General features: G+C 38.9%; 2 protein-coding genes across 2 annotated transcripts; one reads left to right on the top strand and one right to left on the bottom strand.

Annotated features, from left to right (window-relative positions):
* Window positions 1-16,143: 16,143 nt before the first annotated feature.
* Window positions 16,144-21,360, top strand: LOC307267527 (regulator of G-protein signaling 20-like; the record flags this gene model as incomplete). The annotated part of the gene is made up of 5 exons (XM_080049866.1): window positions 16,144-16,273; window positions 17,270-17,436; window positions 20,260-20,343; window positions 20,443-20,677; window positions 21,154-21,360. The coding sequence occupies exons 1-5, from the start codon at window positions 16,160-16,162 to the stop codon at window positions 21,358-21,360; spliced, it is 807 nt and encodes a 268-aa protein (XP_079905992.1). The 5' UTR covers window positions 16,144-16,159.
* A 172-nt stretch (window positions 21,361-21,532) lies between these two features.
* On the bottom strand, window positions 21,533-25,441 carry LOC307267869 (acyl-protein thioesterase 1-like). The gene is made up of 9 exons (XM_080050315.1): window positions 25,106-25,441; window positions 24,900-24,931; window positions 24,617-24,682; window positions 24,473-24,520; window positions 24,313-24,383; window positions 24,138-24,211; window positions 23,585-23,686; window positions 23,155-23,331; window positions 21,533-23,060 (listed from the first exon to the last, which is right to left on the bottom strand). The coding sequence occupies exons 1-9, from the start codon at window positions 25,172-25,174 to the stop codon at window positions 23,001-23,003; spliced, it is 699 nt and encodes a 232-aa protein (XP_079906441.1). The 5' UTR covers window positions 25,175-25,441; the 3' UTR covers window positions 21,533-23,000.
* Between the last annotated feature and the right edge of the window lie 249 nt (window positions 25,442-25,690).

Consider the following 25,690-nt stretch of genomic DNA (forward strand, 5'->3'; position numbering starts at 1 on the left):
GTGGTTAGCAAGCTAATTAGTTGTCAGATTGTTGTTGGCCTTGATGCTAGCAAAAAATTCAAGTTGGGGTTGGTCGTCACATTTTTTGGGGGGTTGGTTGTCACATGTTATCTCAAGGCTGCAGCCAGAAAAGGAACCCAATAACGAAATAAATTGTCAAGCTGTATCCTCACTGACACCCCAGAGAAGGAGAGAATAGAGCAGGAAAAGGCAGCTAGCATGCAAAAGAAAAAAGGGCAACAAAATCAAAACAACCCAGTGCATCCCAAACTAGACCAGCTGCCAAGGCTACAGTAAGTTATGTAGGCCTATGTGTCAACTTGACAATGCAATTACACTTTCAAATTTAGTTCTACTTTCTTGCCTTCTTTTTAAGATTATTCCCATTAAGATAACATTGTGACAAACAACCCCATAGCGTTTGACAACCGACCCCTTGATGGTGTTGGTTGTCACAATGTGTAAGGGTGTCTTTGATGATTAATTTCTTCTTTATTACAATAAGATAGAAAAAGTGAGGGGTACACATTTCAAGCCAACACCTTAAGCTTCAATTTAATGTAGGAATGACTATTGAAAGATGTTTAGGCGATAAGCAATTCTCACTAGAGTAAAAAAGTGTGCCTACTTACCCCGTTCTCCCCTATTACTCGTGCCAAAAGCTCCATGATTTACGGAAAAATCGTACTCGCAATCTTTCTCTGTTTTAGCACCGTATCCACAAAATAATTCATACTCATTAGATACCTGCGTTACTGTAACACCCCCACAAGTCAGCACAATTATTTAATGTATTTGGCCCGATAGTATTGGATGAATTCAAAGTTCGACCTGATGATGGTGCTAAATGCAATAAAAAGGCATCACTAAAGTAATTGCAATAATTTTGCAGTGGGCATGGTGGACGTCTATACCCAATTTGATTTGATCTATTCAACAGTGTTGTAGTACTCAAGATTAGTCTTGGTCTTGAGACCACTTTTTAAAGGTTTCCGTTTATCTTGGAATCAACCAATTTTTTATTCATCTTGTCTCGATTTCGGAAAAAAATGACTTATTTAATTCAAGACCACAATTGCTGGGGAAATCATTAAACTGCCTGTGCATTTTCTGATTTATTTTTGACATCATGACTGTGATTGGATGTTTAACTTCCTTTTTTCAAATGCAACTAATAACTTTTTAGTCCAAAAATCTCGGTCTTGATACAGTCTTGGTCATGGATTGGTTCTTGTTTTCGCTGGTCTTGACTACAACACTACTGTCCAATAACTGTTGAGATATTTCACTCCAAACCATGGACATCAAACTCATCTAGAAGAAAATACATTGCCATGTCCCGAGGACAAACAGAGACACAGAAATAATGACCTCTATATGAACTCTAGCCTCAGTTTTCACAGCTTTGGGGCATTGTGTTTGAACTTGAGAAAAACATCTTGTCTAATAGCAAAACTGTGTAATTGTATTGCCTTCTTAACACCTTTAATAATAGATAGCCAGGCTCCTGCAGGGGTTTCTGCATTGATGCACTTCAGAGATATAAACCAAAGTGTCACCACACATTTCATTTCCATTTAACTGCTTTGAATGGAGTTAATCGGAAGGCACAAGACCAAGACAGGATAATTAACCCTTTTACCTACTTTCAAACAAAAGGGACAACAGTTTGAAGTATCGACTTGAATAAATGTGTTTGATCCGTCTTTGTAGGCTATTTGTTTTTTTAAACAATCTTCAGCCCTGACTCATCTACAGGTCATTGATTGCCTTTAAATTACTTCAACGCACACAAAGCTGCCCAAGCTGGCACTCACGGCTCATTTAGAGGGTATTCTACGGAACAAAGAGTGAGCATAACTTCAGTGTAACCTTTCATTAACCTCAGTAAATAACCTCAACGAAAGGACGAACATTTGATTTTCCAAATGGATAACTATCTTGTCCAACCCAGGTATCCACAAAACAAACTTTGGATAAATGTGTGACCTTAAAAAGTATCAGCATATATTTGAGCTTTATACTGTCTTTCAGAAATCCTAGAATCACTGTGGACATTAAAGCTGGGGTATGTGATTTCTGATTGGTCAAAGTTAACATGAGCTGACACTTTGACCAATCAGAGCGAGGCTCCGATTCTATGTTCTTATTGGGTGTTGGGACTGTCCATTCACTTTGGCACGACTTTGTTGGTGTAGAGCGTGTCAGGGAGGGACCATAGGGAAGGGACCAAAGAGAACAAGTGGAGCGGTTGAGGTATTTGGATTCGAATATCAATCCCAACTGCTATTTTCTCCCCAAATCCTCCACCCTAGCTTTTTTTTTGTATAATTATTTTTATTTAGTTTTTTTGTAACAATAAGCAAACAAACAAACAACACCAGACAATACATACAAACAAAAAAAAATAAAAAGGACAGATGTGTATGTTGTTCATTATTTGATCATCTTGACACCCTCTGAAAACATGCAGAGAAATGCATCCTTAAAGATTTTCAAAAAGATATATAAAATAAATAAAATACTTTTTACATGAAGTTATGTATTATGTCAGCTGAGAAGAATCAGTAATTCATCGCATGATCTCACACACACACACACACACACACACACACACACACACGTAACATTCAAAGACACACACAAACACAAAAAGAAAAATCCATGTCCTGTGATCTCCACCGTAGTTCCCCCCTCCCTTCTTAGCAATGCTACAAGCTTTATTTCTCATAGAGCCTCATAGATGTGTTTCCATACTTCATTAAATTGTTTCGTTTTGTTGTTGTCCTCGGATAATGTATTTTCTATGGTGAGATAATATTTCATAAGTTCTTTCCAGTTCTTTAATGTATGGGCCTCTGCATCTTTCTTTTAAAATTAGTTAATTGTAAACAAGGGAAGAAAACATAATTTCCCATCCCATAGGGTACCTTACACCCTCAGGATTCTGAAAAATGCACAGCTGAGCTGAGAACTGCATTTTTGTTTTACAAATGGTTGATATCCATTCTTTGATTTCATTCCATGCTTTGTTCACTTTCATACAATGCCAAAAGGCGTGTATGAGGGAGTCTTGAGAGCCACACTTCACACACTGGTCAGAGGAGTCAGCATAAAACTTATGTATTTTATCTCTAGTATAATATATTCTTGTCATCAGTTTATATTGTATTAACCTGAGATTTTCATTTGTGGTAATTTTATTTGTAAGATACAAGCATTTCTTCCATTTTCTATTGGCTTCTTTGAATTGGAGATCTTTATTCCATTTTTAATAGAGCTTATGCATTGAGTAGTGTTTAGATTCTTCCTTCAAGAGAATATTATATATGCTACCAATTAACTGTTTCTTTTTTCCTTTTTTAAACATAACCTCCTCAAATGGTCCTGGAACCAAATCATGTTGTAAATTTAAGTTTTCCATTATCCAGTTTTTTAGCTGTAAATATCTAAACGATTCCTGGTTTGACAGTTTGAATTTATTCTGAAGCTCTGTGAATGGTTGAACCCTATTGTGCAAAATTAGATCTGACAATTGATCATTTCCCCTTGTACTCCAAGTACTCCAATTGAGCTCGTCATTCTGGATTTTAATTGATGGATTATTCCAAAATTCTGTGTTCCTAGGGATACTAATCTGCGCTCCAAGTATTTTTCCAATTTTGTTCCATGATTTTAAAGTGCTATTTGTAACAAAGTTTGATACTTTTATATTGTGTTTTGTAAACAAAGCTGTGAACAGGTTTTGGGGTTTTAATTGGTTACTTTCTATATCAATCCAGGGTTCTTCAGCTGTATTATTGATTATCCGATCTATGTAAAACATCTGTGATGCATAGAAGTACAGTTCTAAATTTGGAAGTTTAAGACCACCTTCTGTTCTTACATTTTTAAGAAGAGTTCTACTCAGTCGATGTGCTTTATTAGACCAGACAAACGAAGTGAGTAAAGAGTTTAGTTGTGTGAAGAATTGTTTTGGAGGAATTAAAGGTATTGTTTGGAAGATAAAGAAAAATTTTGGTAACCACATAATTTAAAAAAGATTTATCCTTCCAATTATATTTATGGGCAGGTCTGACCATTTCTTAATACTAATTTTTAATTAATTTATTAGAGAGATAAAGTTATCTTTGTATAATTGTGTTTTTTCAGGGCTTATGATGCAACCTAAGTATTTTAACTTTTTTTCCCACTGAAGGTTCTTTAAATCTTCTGGGATGCATGTTCCTTTATTAATTTGCATCAGTTCAGTTTTTTCAATATTCATTTTATAACCAGATATTTTAGAAAATTCGTCTATGATCTTCATTACCTTATTTGGAAGAGATGTTTTAATATTAGTTAAATATAACAATAAATCGTCAGCAAATAGACTCAGTTTATATTTTTGTTTATCTACACCAGGGGTGGCCACTAGGTCGATCGCGATCGACCGGTCGATCGCGAGGGTAGTGTGGGTCGATCGCGTGGCATTCTTAAAAAAAAAAAAAAATAATTATTTAATTATTTTTTATTTTTATTTTTTTACTATGAAAGAGCGAACGAGCCGTGTGAGCATGCGCCGACGTTCGGTGGAGGGAGAGAGGACACCACTTTCTAATTTGACATACAGTACATCAGTTTGTTAGCCAGTGAGCTAACCAAAGCACACAAAATTCCTCATATTTAGCCTCTTAATTTTCCTCTCAAAGTGCACCAGATTCATGCATTTCACTTTAAAAAGGTGAAAAAAAATCTCCCGGGGGGGCATACCCCCGGACCCCCCTAGGAGGGTCTGGTTCTCTGCTGGCTACTATTTTCCTCCAGCAGGACATTGGAGGTACTAGCGTGGCACTGGATGTGTGAATGACATTTATAGGCAATAATTTGGGCAAGTCTGTCTGCCTTTCTTTCTCACTCCGCTGATATTTATTGGAGACTTTGGTTGTATGCAGCAGTTTTTTCTTTTCTATACTGGAAAATACCTTTAGGCTGCAATTCTGCAGACATGTTTCCTCTTAACTGAGAACCGTACCGTACAGAACAGAACCGTGACTTAAAAACCGAGGTACGTACCGAACCGTGACTTTTGACCCCTAATAGTAGGTGGTAGCTCACTTTGACTTGGTCATTTTAAAAGTAGCTCACAAGCTGAAAAACAGTGGCCACCCCTGATCTACACTAATACTGCTCACTTCTTCTGTTTGTCTAATTTTCTGAGCCAAGGGCTCAATGGCCAACGCAAATAAGGAGGGGGATAACGGGAATCCTTGTCTAGTGCCTCTTTCTAACCTAAATATTTCAGATAAAGTCCCATTAACATAAACCTGTGATGTTGGTAATTTATAAATCGTCTTTATCATGGTAATTATTTCATCAGGAAATCCAAATAATTCTAATACTTTAAAAAGATATACCCATTCTAAACGGTCAAAGGATTTCTCTGCATCCACAGCCATGTGGAAACACCCGTATCTTAGCGCTCCTTCTTAGGCGAACCCTTCTTTCGACCCTTCTTTGGTCCCAAAGAATGATCGAATCTGGGAAATGCAGCCAATGTCTATTATTAGCTTGTCGGAAGTGTCCTTTAATGCTACGTTGTGCCTTTTAACTACTCTTTTAACTAAGGCGCTCAGTTGTTTACCCGTTTTATTAGCTGTTATATACGATATTTTATTTTATTTTCAAAGTCTTCTCCACCCCAGCTTTAAAGTGCATAAAAAAATTATTCTGCATACACATGGTTAAAATCGTACTTTTCTAGTAGAGCCGAAACTGTGACAAATTGTTTCAAATCAAGTCCCCAGATGGTTTGTTACAGGTGTCCCACAAGGACCAATAGTAGGGACACAGCATGTGCCCTCCCGAACTTTACATTGCAGTGACCGTTTTTATGCTGATGATACCAATCTTGTGCACTATGAGCTCATCAGAGAGAGAGAGAGAGAACCAGAATTTATCCAGGTTACTTTCTACTTTTGATTAACTTGAGACCTTTTTCATTTATTCTTCTATAATCCGAAATGACAAAATAATTTGCATTTCACAAGAGCACAGAGCTCTAGTGTTCCCACTCCGATCCATACTCTTAATGGAAATGTAGTAGATACAGCACAGCATTATAAATACTTGATATTTGGTTATTTAGTGAATATCCCTCAAAACTCATCAACAATCAGAGCATGTTTCTCCTCCGAAAACCAAAAAATAACATAATACAGTACAATCCATGGTATCTACACTGGATTCTGGAGATATCCTTTGTGATCGTATTGAAACCATTGAACTATTTACCACAGTGTAAGACTAGTTTGTAGAACAATCAATCTTATTAATAATATACTGCAAAACAATTAGTGTTCTAATTAGTGTCTCAGTGGATTTGATGTCTTATTGTAACATTATTTTATATCATTTGTTCTCATGGACTGAGCTCCATAAGACTTAATGACTATGAATCACCATGACTCATGGTGCAGGATGAAAAACACAACATAAGAATCATGACATTATGCTTCTGGATGCAGTACTGACGCCTGTTTTGCATCCATAAATAGAACGTGTTTTCTTCTTCTTCGGAGCTTCTGGGAAGTTATCCACATTACTGACTCAACCATCTTCACCCATACACCGCCTCTCCTGTTCCTCTATTCATTTACCTCTACACCATCTTGAAGAAAAAGTTAATGGAGCAAAATGTATCCAAACAACAGCAGACAGTGGATACCTCAGTGGGGAGCTATAGCGTGGGCAAATCATTTGTCTATTCCTGCTATTTTTCAAAGCAAAACTATCAGCTGCAATTCAAATGGGCTTGCAGATTCAGTATAAGAGAAGGAAGACATCACACATGTATCTAATACATTCAAAGATACATTAAAGCCATTTGTTACTATTGTGTTGTAGAGATAAAATGACCCGATGCATTTGTGTGGGCATGTTTCTATCACCCAGAGGCATCCTGCTTCTTTTGTCAAGAACACACTGTTGAAAATAAAGGGAAAATGCCAATGTGAATTTCACACTGTGCTGTCTGCACTCACAATGATTCAACGAGGCAGCTCTCCAGGCGGCAGAATAAAGGACAAGTTGACGGCTTTATAAGAAAGGTTCACAATCTAAAGCCAAACATTGAGCTAAGACTGGGCATAACTAAGCATAAATGGTTAGTTAGTGTTTAGTTAAAGCTTAATAAGCATTAACTAACATTATGCCTAGTTAATGCATTACTAAGCCTTAGTTAACTTAGCATAGTTAGTGCTTAACTAAGCATTTACTAATGGTTTATAACTAAGCATTAATGCATAGTTAATGATTAATAAGTAAGTATTAACTTCGCAATAACTTACCCTTAATAGCATTGCCTAAGCCTCAAATAACCGTTAATTAATCTATCCTTATTGTAAAGTGTTACCGCAGTATTGGATGTTGAATTTGCAGTTATTAATTTTTGCAAGCTTTAAAGTGTAATGGTACAGTCTCTGCCTTTTTTTTTTTTTTTTAGATATTTTTTGGCATTTTTCATGCTTTTATTGATAGTGAGAAGAGACAGAGGTGAAATGGGGCAGAGAGGGGAGTGACATGCAGATAACGACCGCGGGCGGGAATCGAACCCGGGTCTGCTGCTGGGGGACCCGGGGGGGACGCCCTACCAACTGAGCTAAGGGCGGCCCCAGTCTCTGCATTTTTAACATCATTCAGGTTCACTGGCAATGATCTTTTGGGTAAAATAACCAGAAATCTCCATTGCAGTATACTCGGCTACTTTAATGCACTTAACCATGGGATCCTTCAACGTTTCTAACTTGTAGAAAAGGCTTCTGCCTGACTTATCACCGCCACAAAGACTCTTGAGCACATCACCCCTGTGCTCGCCTCCTTACATTGGCTCCCTGTAAGATTTCCTATTGATTTTAAAATGTGAGTGCTAACTTTGAAGACCTCAAACGGACTCGTTCAAAAATAAATTTCTCGCTTATTTTCCCGGTATGTAACCCGTTGTCCATTAAGATCGGTGGATGACAGTTTGTGATGAAGGATTATCCAGCATTTGCTGTTAGAGCATCCACACGATGGAACTCTTTGCCGTTTGAACTTAGACACGCTAGGTCTTCATAACTACTTTATACTATCTTAAAACCTTTTTCTCTGTGACAGCTTTTAGCAATTTCTGATACATGCTTTTATTTATACTGTTTCTATAGTGCTTTTATGATACTAGCTCCAAAGCAAGTGCGTGCATTGGTTTTGGAAGTGAGAGAGGGACATGCAGGATGCGATGAGGTAATGTATTTAAATGTGACTATGCAAGATTAATAATGGTAATATGACCATGGTGAAGCTGATGGAACTTTGGTGAAGCAGATTAATGTCTAAGTTTCCGGAAAATGGTGGTTATACAGATGGCTGTTCTACGTTGCTATCTCTCTCTCCCCTAGTTAAGGAATTTGATGGATCCCTGACAAATCCTCAAAATATGAGACCAACGGGCACAAAGGAGGTGGAGGGAGAGACACTGGTTCTCTCTTTTATTTTTTACTGCCTCAGCGCAGCAGTATATCAGCAAGCAATCACTGTCACAGTCCAATTATTTTCGGAGGAACATTTTTCATTTCTCCTTTATTTTAATCCTAATTAGCCGCTGTATTTTACAAGTCACTGTCCGCATAAGATGAGTTGAGCCTCCAAATGGATTAATGGACAAGGAGGAACATTAGACTCAATTTTCCAGGCAGGTGCTAAAGACAGACAGCAACCACCTGACTGTCCATGCCGAAAAACATAGAGATGTATGGTGTGCACACAATGAATGGGTGCACAGAGGCGGAGTGGAGGTGGGCCTTGACCTTCAGTTTATTAGCACTACATGGTGAACAAACTCAAAATTATCTTCCTAGTATATATGAATAGGAAAAACATAGAAGAATCCGTGACCAGGTTTTCTGTTCCCTTTGTACGAGTTTGCCTTGACACTTCTCCTGGACACAGTTGTTTGTTCAGCAGTGAATGACTGAGGCATGACAATATGAAGGCCCTCGGTTCTCGTCGCTCCATTACCTGCCAGATCATTACAACCTCTCACCCTTAGGAGAGCAGGAATCACATGCACTCTGACTGCAGGGCTGTTGTATTACATTATGCTAATATCAGGTGTTATTGTTCTACCCCTGAGTGCAATGTGAGTATGAGCAAATGGCACTCAAAGCCAGGGGAGACAAATATGGAGTACAAAGCATTTAAAAATCACATGGGCATACAATATTAGATGATTAATACCCTCCACCCCCTCTCAACAAATCTAAATATTGGCTTGAACTGATTTGAACACTGGAACTGTATTGTCGATATGTATCTGTGCTGAATCTACTGAGAGGTATATATGATTTATTAATTGTTCTGTAGTTTATGTTGAAAGGTTTCAGTTCAGGTTTGGTCCGTAGCTGATTGTCATTGTTTGGGCTACAAGCTTTAATTTCATGCCACAATTAGTGATGGGACGATATAAGATTGTATTGCGAACCGAGACATATATCACTCCTGATACGGTGATCCTGGTGAATTTTCAATATAGACATAATCATTACTTTCACACATGGCTTAATCAAGCTGTCAAGCTCGCCAACGTACAGTCCTGTGTTGATTTTCTGATTTATATCAAATTGCCTGAATGGGGCCCTGCATGTTTACAGTGGTTCCTAAATCCAAAGCCTGTCCCCATGGCTGAAGGCTCGGCATGCCCGTTGTTATCCAACCTTTTCAGATTGTGACCCCTCAAAATGAATCAATGTGTTCTCATTATCCCCCCATGATGTGTTGTAGTTCTGGTGTGGATATGAGTTGTGAGTTGCATGACTAAAACACTGACTTTCTCTTTCTCACATTGTTACATTGAATAAGTTGTTTTAGGCCTGAAGATGTAAAACTAAACAGCACTTCACGAAGAGTAAGTCAGAAGAAAAAATATTCACTCCTTTAAAATCCCTTGAAGCTACTTGTGACTCCTCAGCTTTATCTTCTCCAGGTACTGTATGGTTGTCTGCATATGTTGTTACTCCACAAAAACATACACTATGCATGTACGAATATACAGTAGAGTAGTATGTAAGCATATAGGGATATGGCAGGTCAAGATTATTCATGCATGAAGGAGCACACATACAGAATGTTGGCGGGAAACATAAATTTTTAATCCATGTCCTGGGTAAAAGAATAAAAGTGTAATGCTCTACTGCAAATCCTAGAAAGGGGGAATAATATATATCACTGTGGTTTTTATCACCCTGCTGCGAAATATAATGTGAATGGCAGAGTGCTTTCCGCCAGCGTTTTTCTTTTCCACAATGTAGCCTACTGCATTCAAAAAACTATTTGAAAGTGACAGCTGTAACTGAAAGTATAGACAACTATGTTGGTCCCGGAGGGAAACAAATTGCGACGCTCCCGAAGTCCTACATTTATTTCAAATGAAAGTGAATTAAGTTGAATAATGATGTGGCCTCTGCTGAGCTGAATGCAGTCAGTTGCTCTCTCCTGCATATGACAATCCACATGGTCCCTTGCAACATAATAGATCTTGTTCATACAATTTCCTCCAGTACACAAGCTTATTCAGTTGAATTGGAAATCACGGCAGCAAAAATGTTGCTGTAGTTTGAATATGAAAACATTAGTCAATCAAACGTATTTTCAACTAGTTTTCATGTAGAGAAAGGGTTAGTTCAGAGACCAGATTCAAAAGGTAGCAGGGTTTCATATTGAAAACATCAAAAACTGAGCCCATGTTCAAATCTGTTGACTTTAACACCCTTATTTGATGCAAGTTATGCAACTGCACTGTTTTGGTTGAGTCCTACGGTTCTCATAGCATCGTCTTTGGCCACAGCAGATGGCTGCTTCCTCGGAAAAAATTACTTTAAAAAAATGCCAATAGGGGCCTTAGCTCAGTTGGTAGGGCGTCGTCCCCCCCACTGCACTGCGGTCTTCAAGCAGTGAGTTATCTAGCATCATCTCAGATCCATAAGTGTGATAAAACATGATAAAAACCATCAAAACAGACATTGGGGAAGGATTTTTACCTGCTCCGCCATTGTAGGCGCATAAAAATTCACCCATCTGTCGCTCTGGCGTGCACCGGCAGTGAGACCATGAGTGAGACGGGTGTCGGTTTGTAGCGTTCTCTCTTGTGATTGGATAAAAATTTTGGGATCCTCCAATACGTTTATTTGACGATTACATGCAGAGCAGCTGACTGAGAGATCGGCTTCATGAAACGCGCACATTATGAAAGTGATCACTGTATGAATAAAGAGCGATTTAACAATATTAACATAAATGAACCGTTAACTTCACCTTTAACTATTGAAAATACACAGGAATAGTTACAGCTGTCAGCAAATACATGATATCTTTATTTGAACATTATGTTGTGTTATAGTGTTGTATGCTGATGAAGCTATACATTTTTCTCTTCACCTGGTCAATAACGTGTTTCTACGGACTCATATCGAAGGAATTGTTGTGGAAATAAACCTCTAGGTTATAAAGGAACTCAAATCTGTCAAACAGTAGATGTGATTCACCTGCAGACAGTTCAAAATACAACTGGTGTTGCAATGCTGAGGCCTGCGGGCAGTTCCCCCCATCCTTCCCCCCACCCACTCAAATATTCAACAGCACAGCGCAGGATGGCCAAGTTATGGAGGAGTGTCAGAATAAGGAAGGCATTTAATCATTCGGATAGAAAGAGGAGAGGAGCCATTACAGCGTGAAACCCTCTGTGGCTCTGAGATAAACTCTGGAGAGTGGCTTGCAGTGTGTAACTCTACTTCATATTACAGAGTAGGAAAAAAATTACTGAATGACTTCTGAGCCTCAACTCATTAAAAGATTTTTACTAGCTGCGGCAGGAGGAATAATTACTTGTAATGAATCGAGCCTCAGACTGGGGAAATGGGGAAACATAATAGCCAGAGTGAATGTAGCCTAACTGCACATTTGATTTACCCAATGGTTTTTTATAAACGTTGGATCTTTTTTTGGCACGGGGATGCAAACTCTGAAATGGATCCCGTAATTAATTAAAAAAATGGCGCACACATATTACAGTAGAGCTCGATTTGCTGACAGGTGCTTACAACCACGTGAAAAGGATTTAGAAGATTCCCACGTGTGTTCAAACGTCCAGCTGTAGATCACAGGAGCAGTTATCTCACCAGAGAGCAGCATCGGCTAGAGAGGCAATCCCTCTCAATACGACCGCAAAGTGTATGATTTATGAAAAGGCTCAGAGAGAGAGACTTTTCTGTTTATTGAATTTCTTTTATTTTTTATAGCTTGTGTCACACATGCAAAGTGGAAGGGGGATGGATGTTGTTCGCCACACTGCAATCACCATTTAGCATATTTACAATGTCGTATTTGCAACTTCAGCTTCAGCAGATCATTTCATTCAACTATATGTGCTGCGCAATGGAAGAAAAAGGCCTTCAGTTTGATTAGTGTTCCTGTGTTTGGAAGATAGAAGCCAATACATGTGACTGTACTGCAGTGAGATATGTTCAGTACATTATCCAGCACTAGAACATCTTAAAACTATAGTTACAGGTGAAAACATCCCAAATATATATTTAAATAAAATTACCTTTAACTATTTATTACTATTAAAGGAACATTTTTGGTGGCTGGACAGAGATTTCTAAGAGGCGAATAGAGTGCAGTACGGAAGCCTAAAGCGGCCATGCTCGTATACATTTTTTAAAATTCTGTTATCTTGTGATCAAGAGATTACCAGCATAGATCTAGCCGTATTGAAGGTGCAATGCAGAATTTATTGGCATTTTTCAGAACAGATTTGCTAGAGATGAAGTAAAATATTCACAATTATGTTTTAATTAGTGAATAATCGCTTGAAAATAAAACTTTTGTTTATCACCTTAGAATGAGTGTTTTTTTAACCTAAGTACCACCGCCATGTTTCTACAGCAGCGCAGAAAAGTCAAACTTAACGGCGTTACTCTTTTTTATAGTGGATGTCCGCCGGAAATGCACCTGTTGGAATACGAAGAATAAGTAATATAGAATAAACAACTAAAGCTTCACCTCATCACTTGAATTTGTGGAAATACTTGAAACAATGGTGGAAGATGCCATCTTTATTAACTAGCATCTTGTCCGTCAAGGCCACCGTAGATTTAGTCAATTATCTGAACGGGAGGGGTTAGCAAGGGAGCGTTGCAATCTAGAAACTCACCGCTAGATGTTGCTTAATATTTTCGATATCATACACTGTACCTTTAAGTAAAGTAATAACTTAAAATCTGTACTTGACGATGTATTCTCAGTTAATGTCCACCACAGCAGCATGTAGACTATTGTGTTTACAAGTCAACTTGATCAGAAATATATTAGAAACGTTATCTTCAACTATTTATAACTTTTCAAATAATTTTTTTTTGGTGGATAGACAGTCATGTGTAAGAGGGGAGTAGGAAGGCAGCTTCAAAAGTCCATTCTGCAGCTCAGCATGAGGCCAGATGCTCCACACACTAAGAGTCTTGAAGGCCAAATAGGGATCATGTATGGTTAGGTTTGTGTTTGTGTGTGTGTGTGTGTGTGTGTGTGTGTGTGTGTGTGTGTGTGTGTGTGTGTGTGTGTGTGTGTGTGTGTGTGTGTGTGTTTGTGTGTTTTCTCCCTCTCATTCTTTATCAAGTTTTAGTTCTCCTCTTGACTTGCTTCTAAGCAAACGTAACCATAAGCTTTATTTTTTTTTATTATTTTAAACAACATTAGGATACTGCGCTCAATCAGCTCTCACCAAAAAATTCTATTAAAATAATGTTTACAGATTAATAATTAAGAATAGCTAGGGTAGGATATGGTCAATATCGCTGTAGGGTGCCTTTCCACCCTCACAATACTTGAAAATTTTAGTCCTAAATTTCCATATCCTTTATGGTTTATCATAAATAGTGGACTCTGAAGTTGTGTAAATATATATTTACGGAGCTCCCACACCTATTTTTAGATAATTATGACCTGTTTTCAGAGGAATGAGTGTAAGATATGTCCACCCTGTCGTGGACATGTACATTACTGCTAAACATGTTTTTTATTTGAATTTTAAGATGAAAACTACATTTTATAAAAGGTATGATGTCCCTTTCCTAAACAAGGACTTTGTTTGATTTCATATTATAATAATTATTTTTTTAATGTATGTGATCCCTTCGTTTTCAAAGAAACACACACAAGTCGCACATGGATTTCTTTGATTTGGAAAGTAAATGTGATATTTTGTTGAGTTTTTTTTGTGCACATTATCCCATCCCTCACTTAGCTGTTATACACTAGATTAAATATTATTATATTTTACAGTATGACTGATTTTTAATCTAAAAATATCAAGATGACAGGGTGGACAATCACATGACTGCGAGCAATTTGTGCAAATTGCAATAATTCAATGTGACCAAATGATAAAGGCAATGATACAGTGAGATCCAACCAGGAATAAGCAATAATATAGAATAATGACCTAGCTTGTATCTGTGTTTGTGTCCACACAATTGTCTTGCATGTATCATCATTTACAATTCCCATTTAAAATGATTGAAATGTCCACCCTGTCATGGGAATGTCCACCCTGTCGCCACTTTACCCAATGCAAGACATGACAGGGTGGACAATTGAGGATGATGACAGGGTGGACATTTTGATCTTAAATTTGCATGTAAGCTAATAACTAACTAAGATTGTATAACTGGCTTGTATGGTTGTTGAAGAGAAATGTCTATAGTTAAACATACACATTTTTAAACTCTTGAATTATCAACAGTTATGGTGTATTTCATGCCGACAGGGTGGACATGTTAAGCTTCGGACAAACCTGTAAGCAAACTTTTACAAAGAAAATGTGTATGTAGGAAAGTAATCTAAACACTAAACTCAGCCTTTTACATTCCCCATCAATGAAATGCATTAATCACTGGTGTTGTGGTGTTCCTGGAGTGGATGACCTTTTCTTAATTGTACGGATTCTCCAACATGACAGGGTGGACAATTGTTAAGGGACACAAACAAACATCTTCTTTTTTTTAAATAAATTAAAATTAGAAATGTGTGTTCAAATTATAAATACACCTTAGTTGAATATTATTTCTATTGTATATAATTGTATGAAAAAAATATATAATTTGTATGATTAGACCACATTTTACTTGAATTGTAAATTAATGTACACTGCGAGGGACAAGGGAAAATAGCACATATCCTCTTTTACAAAACTGAATAAAATCTAAAATATGTATCTGAAGAGCCAAATAATGTTTTGTCAAGGATAGAAAACCATTGTCCAGTACAACAAACCTCTTTCATATTATTTTTAAGTTAAATTAAGACAGTAATTCACTAGTTTGTGCATGGGACACCAAAAGGCACCCTACAGGGATATTGATATTGTTCAGGTAATAGGAGCCCCGCTCTCGTGGTAGAATAGCTAAGACAGAGCAAGCCTACAAAGGAACGCTTAAAGAGAAAAAGAAAGCCTAATCAGAGATAGGGAAATAAATGACAAAAAATATGTTGAGAGCAAACGTATTTGCGTTATGTTTCAATCAGACGTTATCAGGGACAAAATAAATTTTCGGTCAAACATAATTGAGAATGCCTTTTAGTTCTCTGGGTACGTAATTTTGATGAGACAGGGTTGTCTTGGGATCCCTGCAGAGCCCACTCGGCCCAGGCGTGTTTAAATGGACCACTACTGCCCTCTGGTGGACATGGGGCGGAATCAGAGGTACTAGAGCTGCAGATGCAGAGCTGTTTCCCCCCAGATGTTTGATTGAATTATTCATAGCCTTGGCGTCCAGAGCCATGACTTCGTTTTTTTTATATGTTTAAAAGGAATGCATTTCCAAATTAACAGTCGGAACTAAATAATGTAACCTTGTTATATTTTAGAATTCCACTATTTGTATGCAGTTCTATGCACGAGCTCCAATGGGTTTTTAGTGGGACTTATCTCCAAAGTGGTGCAGAGGTGAGACACATTACATAACATTTAACTATCTGTGTCTGATGTGCAGCATCAGTGTGTCCTGAAGAGGCCATTTCAGCGCAAATTGTGTTCCGTCCGTCATCTCAAAGGGCGCATGAAAAATATTTTCACACTTGCAGGAAACGCATGCGCACAGAGAAAAAACCAACTGGTTTGTGTCAAGTCGAGGCACACGGATCTGATCGAGCCAAAAGAAACAAAAAAAAAAATCACCTGTATTCTGGCATTCATGGTGACACAGTGAGTATATTTATATAGACATTTGAACAGTGTAAGCCTCTTGAAATCAGAACCTCGCCTCGGGAGTTCGCATCTTTTTGTGTTGCCTTTTTTTCAAGTGAAGCAGGAGCATCTTTATATGGATATTACAGTGTGCAGAAATCGTAGAATTAAAATTCTATTCGTGCGTATTGTGATCGGCACTGACAATATCGCTGATTGAACAAATGTAAATATGTGCACATGCAAAAAAAATCCCTCGACTGTGTATTATCGGCTTTTCTGATCAAATCATTGCATCTTGTCTCTATAAATGGCTGCATGCTGCTTTGCTTCATCGCGAATAGCCCATCGTGTGAGCGCGCGTGTGTCTCTGCTTGTTTATGTGCGCGCGTGCATCCTCCCCTAGGATGCGACTGATGGATGCGATTGCTGCGGTCCAAGAGTAACGCCTTGTCGCTATCATTACCGCTCATCCCTCACAGACAGCGAGAGGAGCCGATACGAGGGCGGTTGTTGCTCAGCACAATTTGGTTTCTTTTTTTCTCACATGATTCAACAAACCGGTAGGACATTTTGCTTTGCCAGTGCCAGTTGTTTGCATTTGCAATTTCTCTACCAGGCTACACGCTTCGTGTCTTGATCAGAAAGAAATCGATCGATGATTGAGGGGTTTGCTTGCATTGCAGCAGAAGTTGACCCCACAGCGTCCCCATCGTATACCCGTGTTTCAATTCGACACACACATGGGATCAGAAGGCTATCACTTGATTTGATCATCACGGTGACCATGTTTCTATCGATTCATTTTAATTCCAAGGATTTAGATTAGCTCTTTAATCTCCTGGTATTTCTTGGGATATTGTGATGTGATGTGTGTGGGATGCTCCAGCTTAATGCAGTAATAATCTCCCTGTACCCCCCCCCCCCCCCCCCCAAACCCCCACCCCTCTATCTCTACCTCTCTCTCTCCCACCCATGTGGTCTCTCCAATCTTCTCCTCTCTTTCTCCTTCAGTCCATGGGCTCAGAGCGGGTGGAGATGCGTAAGAGACAGATGCAGGTTCACCAGGAAGCAGCTGCCAGTGTCCTCCAAGCCCGCCACAGCATGGGAAACACCACCGCCCCCACCAACGCCTCAAACGCCTGCTGCTTCTGCTGGTGCTGCTGCTGTAGTTGCTCCTGGTAAAAATGACACTCCACCTCTGCTTCACACACACACACACACACACACACACACACACACACACACACACACACACACACACACACACACACACACACACACACACACACACACACACACACACACACACACACACACACACACTCTCTCTCTCTCTCACACATGTGCATACATACAGAGAGAGAGAGAGAGAGAGAGAGAGAGAGAGAGAGAGAGAAGGGCCTGAGTCCCAGGGGCATACTACAAACCAAAAAAGGGAACCCATATATTGCGTATTGAGTCTCTCTACCAAGCACAGATTTACCGGGAGATAACTGGAAGGGCTCTTGTTGAAATGGTTTATGTCGCTGTCCTTCCACCCATCCGTCCATTATCTATAGTCGTTATTCTTCATTTGCTGTCCTACTTAATCAGTTTTACCTCTTCAGAAAGTACAAAAACATCTTCTCCATAATCATATTAGAGCAACGCAGCTGCCAGGCCCATGTCTCTGAGAAGTATAGCCCTGTCTCAGGAGCAGAGTGATGTAAAATGAGCAATTTAAAAAAATAAGGCCGATTAATACAGGAAATTATAAAAGCAACAAGTCAGAAAGTGACTTTTTTAGACAAAAAAACCCTAATCTTACGTGAATATTTTCTTCTTTTCTCCATTTGATCATCTATCATTGTGACTTTAATACTTTTTTCACAATTTTGACAGTGTGTTGGATAAAAAAAGATGTCACCAAGTTTGTAATGGGAAAAGGCAAATCAGTTAATAGAGAAAACAATCCGTAGATGAACTGATAATGAAAATAATCATTAGTAGCAGCACTTGTCCACAGCCATCACTGTTTTTGTCAGTCAGTACCTGATGTATCATATTTTTTTCTTATTGAATGTGGCATAATAAATACACTGCTCTCTGGATTGGACATGTGACCACAGATATATAGGATTTGAAGTCTTCAACACTGAAGATATCAATTCCGTTTTCATCATACAATTAACAGTTACTGTATATCTCTTCCTGCCCTTATTATACAATTATACACAATACACACGGTAACCATATAAAATAAATCCATTAATTTGAACTTTTTTTTTTAATTGCAATACTTTACTTGTGCATTCAAATGGGTCTTTAAAAACATGTATTCATCCATTTCTTTTGTATGTTTACTGTTCATATACTACACCATTTCTGTTGACCATTTTCCCCTTCTGCTTTGGATTTTCTAACTGCATGTTTTTCCAGCCTTCTCTGTGTTTTACCATAAATAATGATAAGCTATCGCTGTATTTTCATGCAGTCTTTCATGCATACAAGTCTGCCTGTGTGCTACAGGAATGTGCTGTTCACTTCCGACACCCGAAAGTTCATATTTTTCAAGTTTTTTACAAATTTATATTTTTATACCTTGTTATATGTCCAAGGTATTTTGAAGCTCGTCGGCTCTTGCCCATAGACATAGGCTACTAAAAAGCAGCACACTGCATTATATTATAATTTTATGAAGATGTCCCTCTTGGCTCTCATTCGGTAGCAGCGGCTCAATAGTTGGATATGACTTCCTTTCTGCCTCCATCCTCCCACTCGATCAACAACACCCCAGTTTATGCCGCCATACCAGAAAAACAGAAACACAGTGGTCCTGTCACACACACACACACACACACACCGGATCTCATTGGACGAAGGCCTCGGCGGGTTTTAATCTGTTTTGGAATCATCAACCGTTTTACTTTGTGCCTCCCCATGAGAACAAGGCTGTCTTAATTTACTCCTCTGGGGATGAGTAATACCAATTGTCTCCACATCACAATCAATTCCATGTAATTGTTGCACGGCTCCAACCAGCCACATTCCCAGATGGGACGGATGACGGTGGACTCTCACCTGAACCAATTAGTCTACAGCCAGCTGCTACATCAGGAGCTGGCAACATTTTAATAACACATGGTTGACCCAGTTAACTATTTACGCAAACGCTCCCAGTGGATCATCCCAAAGTTATTTAAAATATTTAACAAACAATATAAAGATCCACCATAATGATAAAATAGACCTATTAAAAAATAAATGGTGGTTGACATGCAATGTTAAAAATACTACTGTAATACTTTTGATTTTCATGGTTTGGTCTACAATATGTAATTCCAGTTAAAGGGATAGTTTGACATTTTGGGTAATACACTTAATTGCTTTCTTGCGGAATGGATACACCAAAGAAATAGTCTGACCTATTGCAGCATGCAAAACCATGGAGTGTCATTTTACCTCTTTGGTTATTATAGTATTGATTAAACAAATGAAATATGACGTGTTAATTTCTTACAGAGCTTTGGTAGTTGTCTGTTGTGGCCTTTGGACAGAGCCAGGCTAACCCTTTGCCCCCGCTTCCAGTCTGTGTGCTAAGCTGAGCTAAGCTGAGCTAAGCTATGTGTTGGCTGTAGCTCCATAAAGAGAAGTTGCTCATCTCACGCTCAGAGTTTTGGGCTGAAGAACTTCCAAGGCTTTTTGAATAAGCTGGAATGTCAGAATTTCTATTGGAAAACCTTTAGGGAACAGCAGTAGGATATTAGTGGCAATGGTTTAAGAATAAGATTCTCTATAATCAGGTAGCTGTTATATGTTTGGGTGCCCACATACTTTTGGCCATTGAGGGTTTATTCAAGCAGATGCCGTTTTAAATTAGTTCATTATGAAAGGCTGACAATATAAGAGTTAATTAGCTAATTAGCTCTTCTAAAGTATTCTGGTGTCAAATCGAAATTAGATAAAAAGCTATTAAAACCCATTCCTTATGTGTGTGTCTGTGTGTGTTTTCCCCCCATCAGTCTGACTGTTAGGAGCGAGGATGAGACAATACAGAGGTCGAATTTTGAACACAGGACGGAGAGAATCACTAACTGTGAAGAAAGGTATGGTGGCTTAACACTGTGTCCCCTTTCAACACACATTTCAACAAGAAAGTCACTTACGGAATGAACCAATGTATCCACTTCACTTTTACCTTTCAGCCTGAAGCCGACCCTGGAAGACGCTCGCTCCTGGCCCATTTCCTTTGAGAAGGTGATGAAAAGTGCTGCGGGTCGCAGCTGCTTCAGACAATTCCTACGGACGGAGTTCAGCGAGGAGAACATGATGTTCTGGCTGGCCTGCGAGGAGCTCAAGAAGGAAACCAACAAGACTGTGGTGGAGGAGAAAGTGCGTCAAATATACGAAGACTTCATCTCAATCCTTTCCCCCAAAGAGGTGAGACAGACACCAAAAGGACCATGGGATGATAACAGTGCTAAATAAATGGAATTAAATAGTAAATAGTGATTTAATCGTTTAAGTCCTAGCTGCTTTGTAGGCCTACAGTTTTCCATTATTCAATTACAATTTTGAGGTACTTCCATTTTCTCCCACATTCTATTTCTACTCTGCAATTGAGGGAACAACTGTACTATTTACATTTAAATAACAGCAAAATCCAATAAAACAATACATTTTTGTATTTAAAAATAAATAAATATATATATATATATATATAAATCTATGATTTCCATTGCCCATTATTTCACATATTATTTATGAATTAATAAGCTCAAGGAAAATTGTAGTCGCCCAACTTGGGTCCTTTGGCGGGAAAAGACAAGAGCCTTGGAAAACGTTGCTACTAAAAGTGGCTGTCGATCAACCAACCGATTTAATAATTGAATCATTTTCTGCTGGTCTTTTTCCAGGTCAGTTTGGATTCGCGTGTCCGTGAGGTGATAAACCACAACATGCTGGAGCCCACCTCGCAGACGTTTGACGACGCTCAGCAGCAGATATACACACTGATGCAGAGAGACTCGTACCCGCGATTCATGAACTCTACGGCGTACACAGATCTGTTGCAGGGCCTGGAAGAGCCTCCCCCACCTCCACCTCCCTCTACCGAGCCATAGACTCAACCACTGCCACACACTTAGCATTGGCAGATGGCGCATGCGTCCCCACCATAAACTGTATGATCCTCCACACCCGAAAGAGCTTTGTGTTCCTGTTGGGGAGTCCGGCTATTTCAGAGAAAGACAGGAAAACGAACACACGGTCTTTATCCAGTTGCATATGCTGTTTATTTACCCATGATAAGCTTACCAAAATACTTGGAGCAAACCAGAACAAAGGATAAAAGTTACTTGTTTAAAAACGTATCTATATTTTTATATATTCCCTAGCGCTTGACATTGCACTTTTCTACCTTGTTTAATGAGGGAAAGCATGTTATCTGTAAGCACTGCATCTGTATTTAGGTATATATCGTGAGCCTTAATGCATATCCAGTTCTTGTAGAGATGGGATTTAGGTTGTATTTAACAGTATCTTAAGAAGAAGGAAAGTGCCTTGGAATAAGATCTTCTACACTAGCACCTTTGGTCTAACGTGAACGGTGCCACAATGAATTCATACGTTGGTGCTTTCAGATCTTCTCAAAGATTAAAAGGTTTTTAAACGTGTTGAGCTGAGACCCGGATATACATCTTGTCTGTGTGTTTCAAAACTGTGAGATTAGTCATATTTAATTTAAACAAAACAGGGAAGAAGAATAAAACACTGACTACATGACCATGACCACTGATATATATTTGTGTATTTGAAAAGTAATGTGTGAAATAGCTATCTGAATTCTCACAAATTTTAAATAAAGCACAATCGTATGTTTTTTTTTGCTGTTGTGTGTAGTATCATATGGTACTAAACGTTACCACAAAATGCTACATGTGTGGATGGCATTGCATATTAAGCTGCTTTAAGATAAAACGTTGAATGAAATGTGTGGGTGAGTGCATTGTGTGAAGATGACTAGTGAAATATTCTTCAAAAAATAATCCTTACTTTTTTATTTTTCAATTAAGCCCTGTGCCTTTTCTCCGAGGTGGCCGCTTCTCTTTATCATTTGAGGCGCTTGCAGTCGGAAAAAGGCGGTCGGTGGACACGGGCCTTAATTGCTTAGTTTAGAAAATGTCAAAAATTCAAAAACCAAGAAAGATTATAATTACAATAACTTAAAACTTTTAAAATCAGAAAGTCAAATTTGAGTAGCCGGAAGCAACCAATTTCCGTTTTTTTTTGCTTGATAAAATGCCTCAGTTTAATGTGTCAATTTACCAATTAATAAACCTAATTCAGCACTACTCCGCATAGGCTGCAATAATAAAAGAAATAAAAAAAACACTTAACAACAGGCCATTTATTGTGAGATGAAAGTGTAGCCCTAGTTATTCCTATAAATGTGTTTCCTGCAGGAAATGGCTTGTCTTTAACAGCAAATAGCTCTATTATCAAGCAACTAATGTTACTCTACTGTACTGAACACTGAGGGCTTTTGTGTAGCTCCGGGTCAGGAATCGGGATGCAGCATCTTAGCCTCTCCCGGGCTAACGTTTAGCCCACAGTCCAGTCCGGCTCTATGAGTAGCAGCATGGTTTGAATTGTCAAGTAAGTCAGTGGTTCCTGGAGTCCACATGAGTCACGCTGGAGTCAACCTCAAAAAGGACTCTTGATGTTGTTGTGCTGTGCTGGGGCGTAGGGGTGACTCCAAATTTCACTCGTCGCTGATGGCAGGAAGCTGCTTTTCTATGAAACGTTTGACATCCCCCATTTCCTGCAAAAGATACCAAAATAAAATCATATCAAACAAAAGTAATCCAAGAGCTCCATGGTCAAAAGTGACTTTTTATCCCTCCCCCGACACTGACCTCCGGACAGGCACTGTGAGCTAGTCCCCGGTATGACTTGAAGGTGATGTTAGCTGGATTGACAAGGCTCTTCATCTTCTCTGCTGTCTGGCTGCCAAATGCAAAGGGGACCAGGGGGTCGGCATCCCCGTGGCATTGTAGCACGTGGATGTCCTTGTTAGCGTTAGAAGCGGAAGCCTGAGAACAGAAGAAATTAGGGTTATTTTTTTTATCTGATTATGACTTGTCTATAGGATAATTTCTGTTAGTATAATTCAATTAAAAGGCATAGTTTATCATAACAATTAACATTTAGGGCATTTTATGTGGATTTTTAAGAAATAAAATTAAACTGTTTTAGTATAAGCATAACTACTTGACGATTTGCCTTTAAGACACTGAAAAGCTAAAAAAGAACAGGTACAAATTGCTTTTTTCCCCTTCTCTCTACCTGAGGGAAGGAGTCGCGTAGAGGGAGCCAGCAGCTCAGAGCGACCACTCCGGCTAACTTCTGCTGAGTCGTCAAAGCCGTGTAGAGAGACAAAGCTCCACCCTGGGGGAAAAACACAATCCAACACTATTGACAAAAATGCCTCCTGTGCCTATTATTAACAGAGACAAAACCATAGACTGTATATAAAAGGGACAAAACACATAAAAGAGTCAGCCTCATTACACCACAGAGCTATGGTCCTTTCAAGTTAACATTCCCAAAAAAGACTCAACTTTTATTATCTGGGATTTATGAACTAATGTGAGACTTGTCTATTTGCAATGAATTGCTTGCATAAAGATAACTTCTAGTGCATTGCTGTAGACAACTGAAATAAATAGTTTAGTCATGTGCCTAACTTATTATTTCCTGGCAACGCTCAGTAACTTCTTGTGTCTGCTAGCTGGTCCTTTTAGATGTAATTGTTCAAATACATTATGCACATTAACGGTGAATCAAAGTCAAATGTGTTATGTAACGAATCAGCTGCGCACACACATGCCACACTTACCTGTGAAAATCCCCCCAGGAGAATTCTGTGTGAAGGTATCCCATTCTTCACTTCTTGGTCTATCAAGGCCTTAACTGTACAGAAATTAGAAAGAAAACCCTTGCATTTAAGTCTAACTCACAATCACAACAGCCTTCCTAACATGAGGGCGTTATAATGAAATGTATAGACGTACTGTTCTCTGACGCTCTTTTAATACCAGCCTCGTCTTCATTTGATCCTGGGCTCAACCCATAAATATCAAACCTAAACGTGAGATAATGAAAAATAAAAAATAAACACTCATTGTGTATGTGACAACCACACTTTCCTTACAAGTATGTTCAAACACTTACCAAGAAGGCATGGACATTCTCATGTTCAGAGAAACAGGCATGGTGGGACTGTAATCATTAAGAAAAGTGACATGTGAATGTAGATTTTAACACCACAATGCCAACTATTAGGACTATATAATGTTAAAGGCTGTGAATACTTACGCGTGTGGGCAGATGTATTTCACATGTGGGATCCTGATGCCTGCGAATGCTTCAGCCCAGCCATGCCTGTCATAATGGACACAATTAAAGGGTTCAAATACAAGTATATTTGGCTCCAGGGTTTCCGCAGGTTTTAACAAGTTAAACTTACAATCTTAAATACCTTACTTAAGACTATTATGAGGGCAATTTAGGACCTATTTCTCATACTGGCAACAACAACAAAAAGTGCAAGTTTTGGATAAACAGGAACAATGATGGAGAAAAAGCTGCCTTCACGTACCCAGTATCTCCAAGGCCATGCAGAAATATCACCTGTTAAAACACACACACACACACACACACACACACACGTACATAATTGCAGAGGCAGGTAGGTGCTAAGGCTATGACATGTCACTGTTTTGTAGCGGTTTTGTAGCCATATAGCAGCTTTGGTCTAACTATAAAGTAGCTTTAATAGAAGTTGCTGTTTCCAGGTAATCTCACCGCTGCAGTGGCTTTTCGGGCGGCAGGCACAATGGCAGGTAGAGGCGCTGACATGTTATTGCCGCACATACAGCGCTGAGGCAGCTGATATGAAGTGACAAGTTAGCCAACGGTAGCTAATAACTGCCAATCTGTGTCGATTCTTCGTCCAACTCTGGCTGTCGAATGCCACACGACAGAAAGACAAACGTCAACCAAATATGTAGGTGGAGGTGGCACAGTATTTGAGTACTACACTGGCAGTCGTGAAATTCTTCTTTGGGAAGTTGAATATGTTGCTAAACTATAATAAATAATACACCGCCTGATCACACTAACCGCTAGCACGTTGCTTGCCAGCAGCGCCGACTCGCTCATGTGGTCCCGCCTCCACCGCTATGCGATTGGCTGTCATTGGAGGTCCTTCACAAATGCAAAGAAGTGATTGGTTCGTTGAAATGTCAATCACGTTCTTTAATACCAGTTAAATCCTCGAAAGTAAAAACAAATCACACCGAAATATAAACAATGAGAGAAAAGTATTAACTCATACCTAAATACTTTAAACATGTAGCAACTTATCTGACCCTTGACTATTTTTTTTAG

This window comes from Ammodytes marinus (genome assembly GCF_949987685.1).
Source record: "Ammodytes marinus genome assembly, chromosome: 21".
Lineage (NCBI taxonomy): Eukaryota > Metazoa > Chordata > Actinopteri > Uranoscopiformes > Ammodytidae > Ammodytes > Ammodytes marinus.

What these genes read in the sequence shown, in the direction of transcription:
- LOC307267869 (XM_080050315.1), bottom strand. Translation starts at nt 25,174, where the DNA reads ATGTGCGGCAATAACATGTCAGCGCCTCTACCTGCCATTGTGCCTGCC. An exon ending in AGAATGTCCATGCCTTCTTG is followed by an intron (nt 24,384 to 24,472) that starts GTAAGTGTTTGA and finishes TCTCACGTTTAG; the next exon opens with GTTTGATATTTATGGGTTGA. An exon ending in TACGCGACTCCTTCCCTCAG is followed by an intron (nt 23,332 to 23,584) that starts GTAGAGAGAAGG and finishes TTCTGTTCTCAG; the next exon opens with GCTTCCGCTTCTAACGCTAA.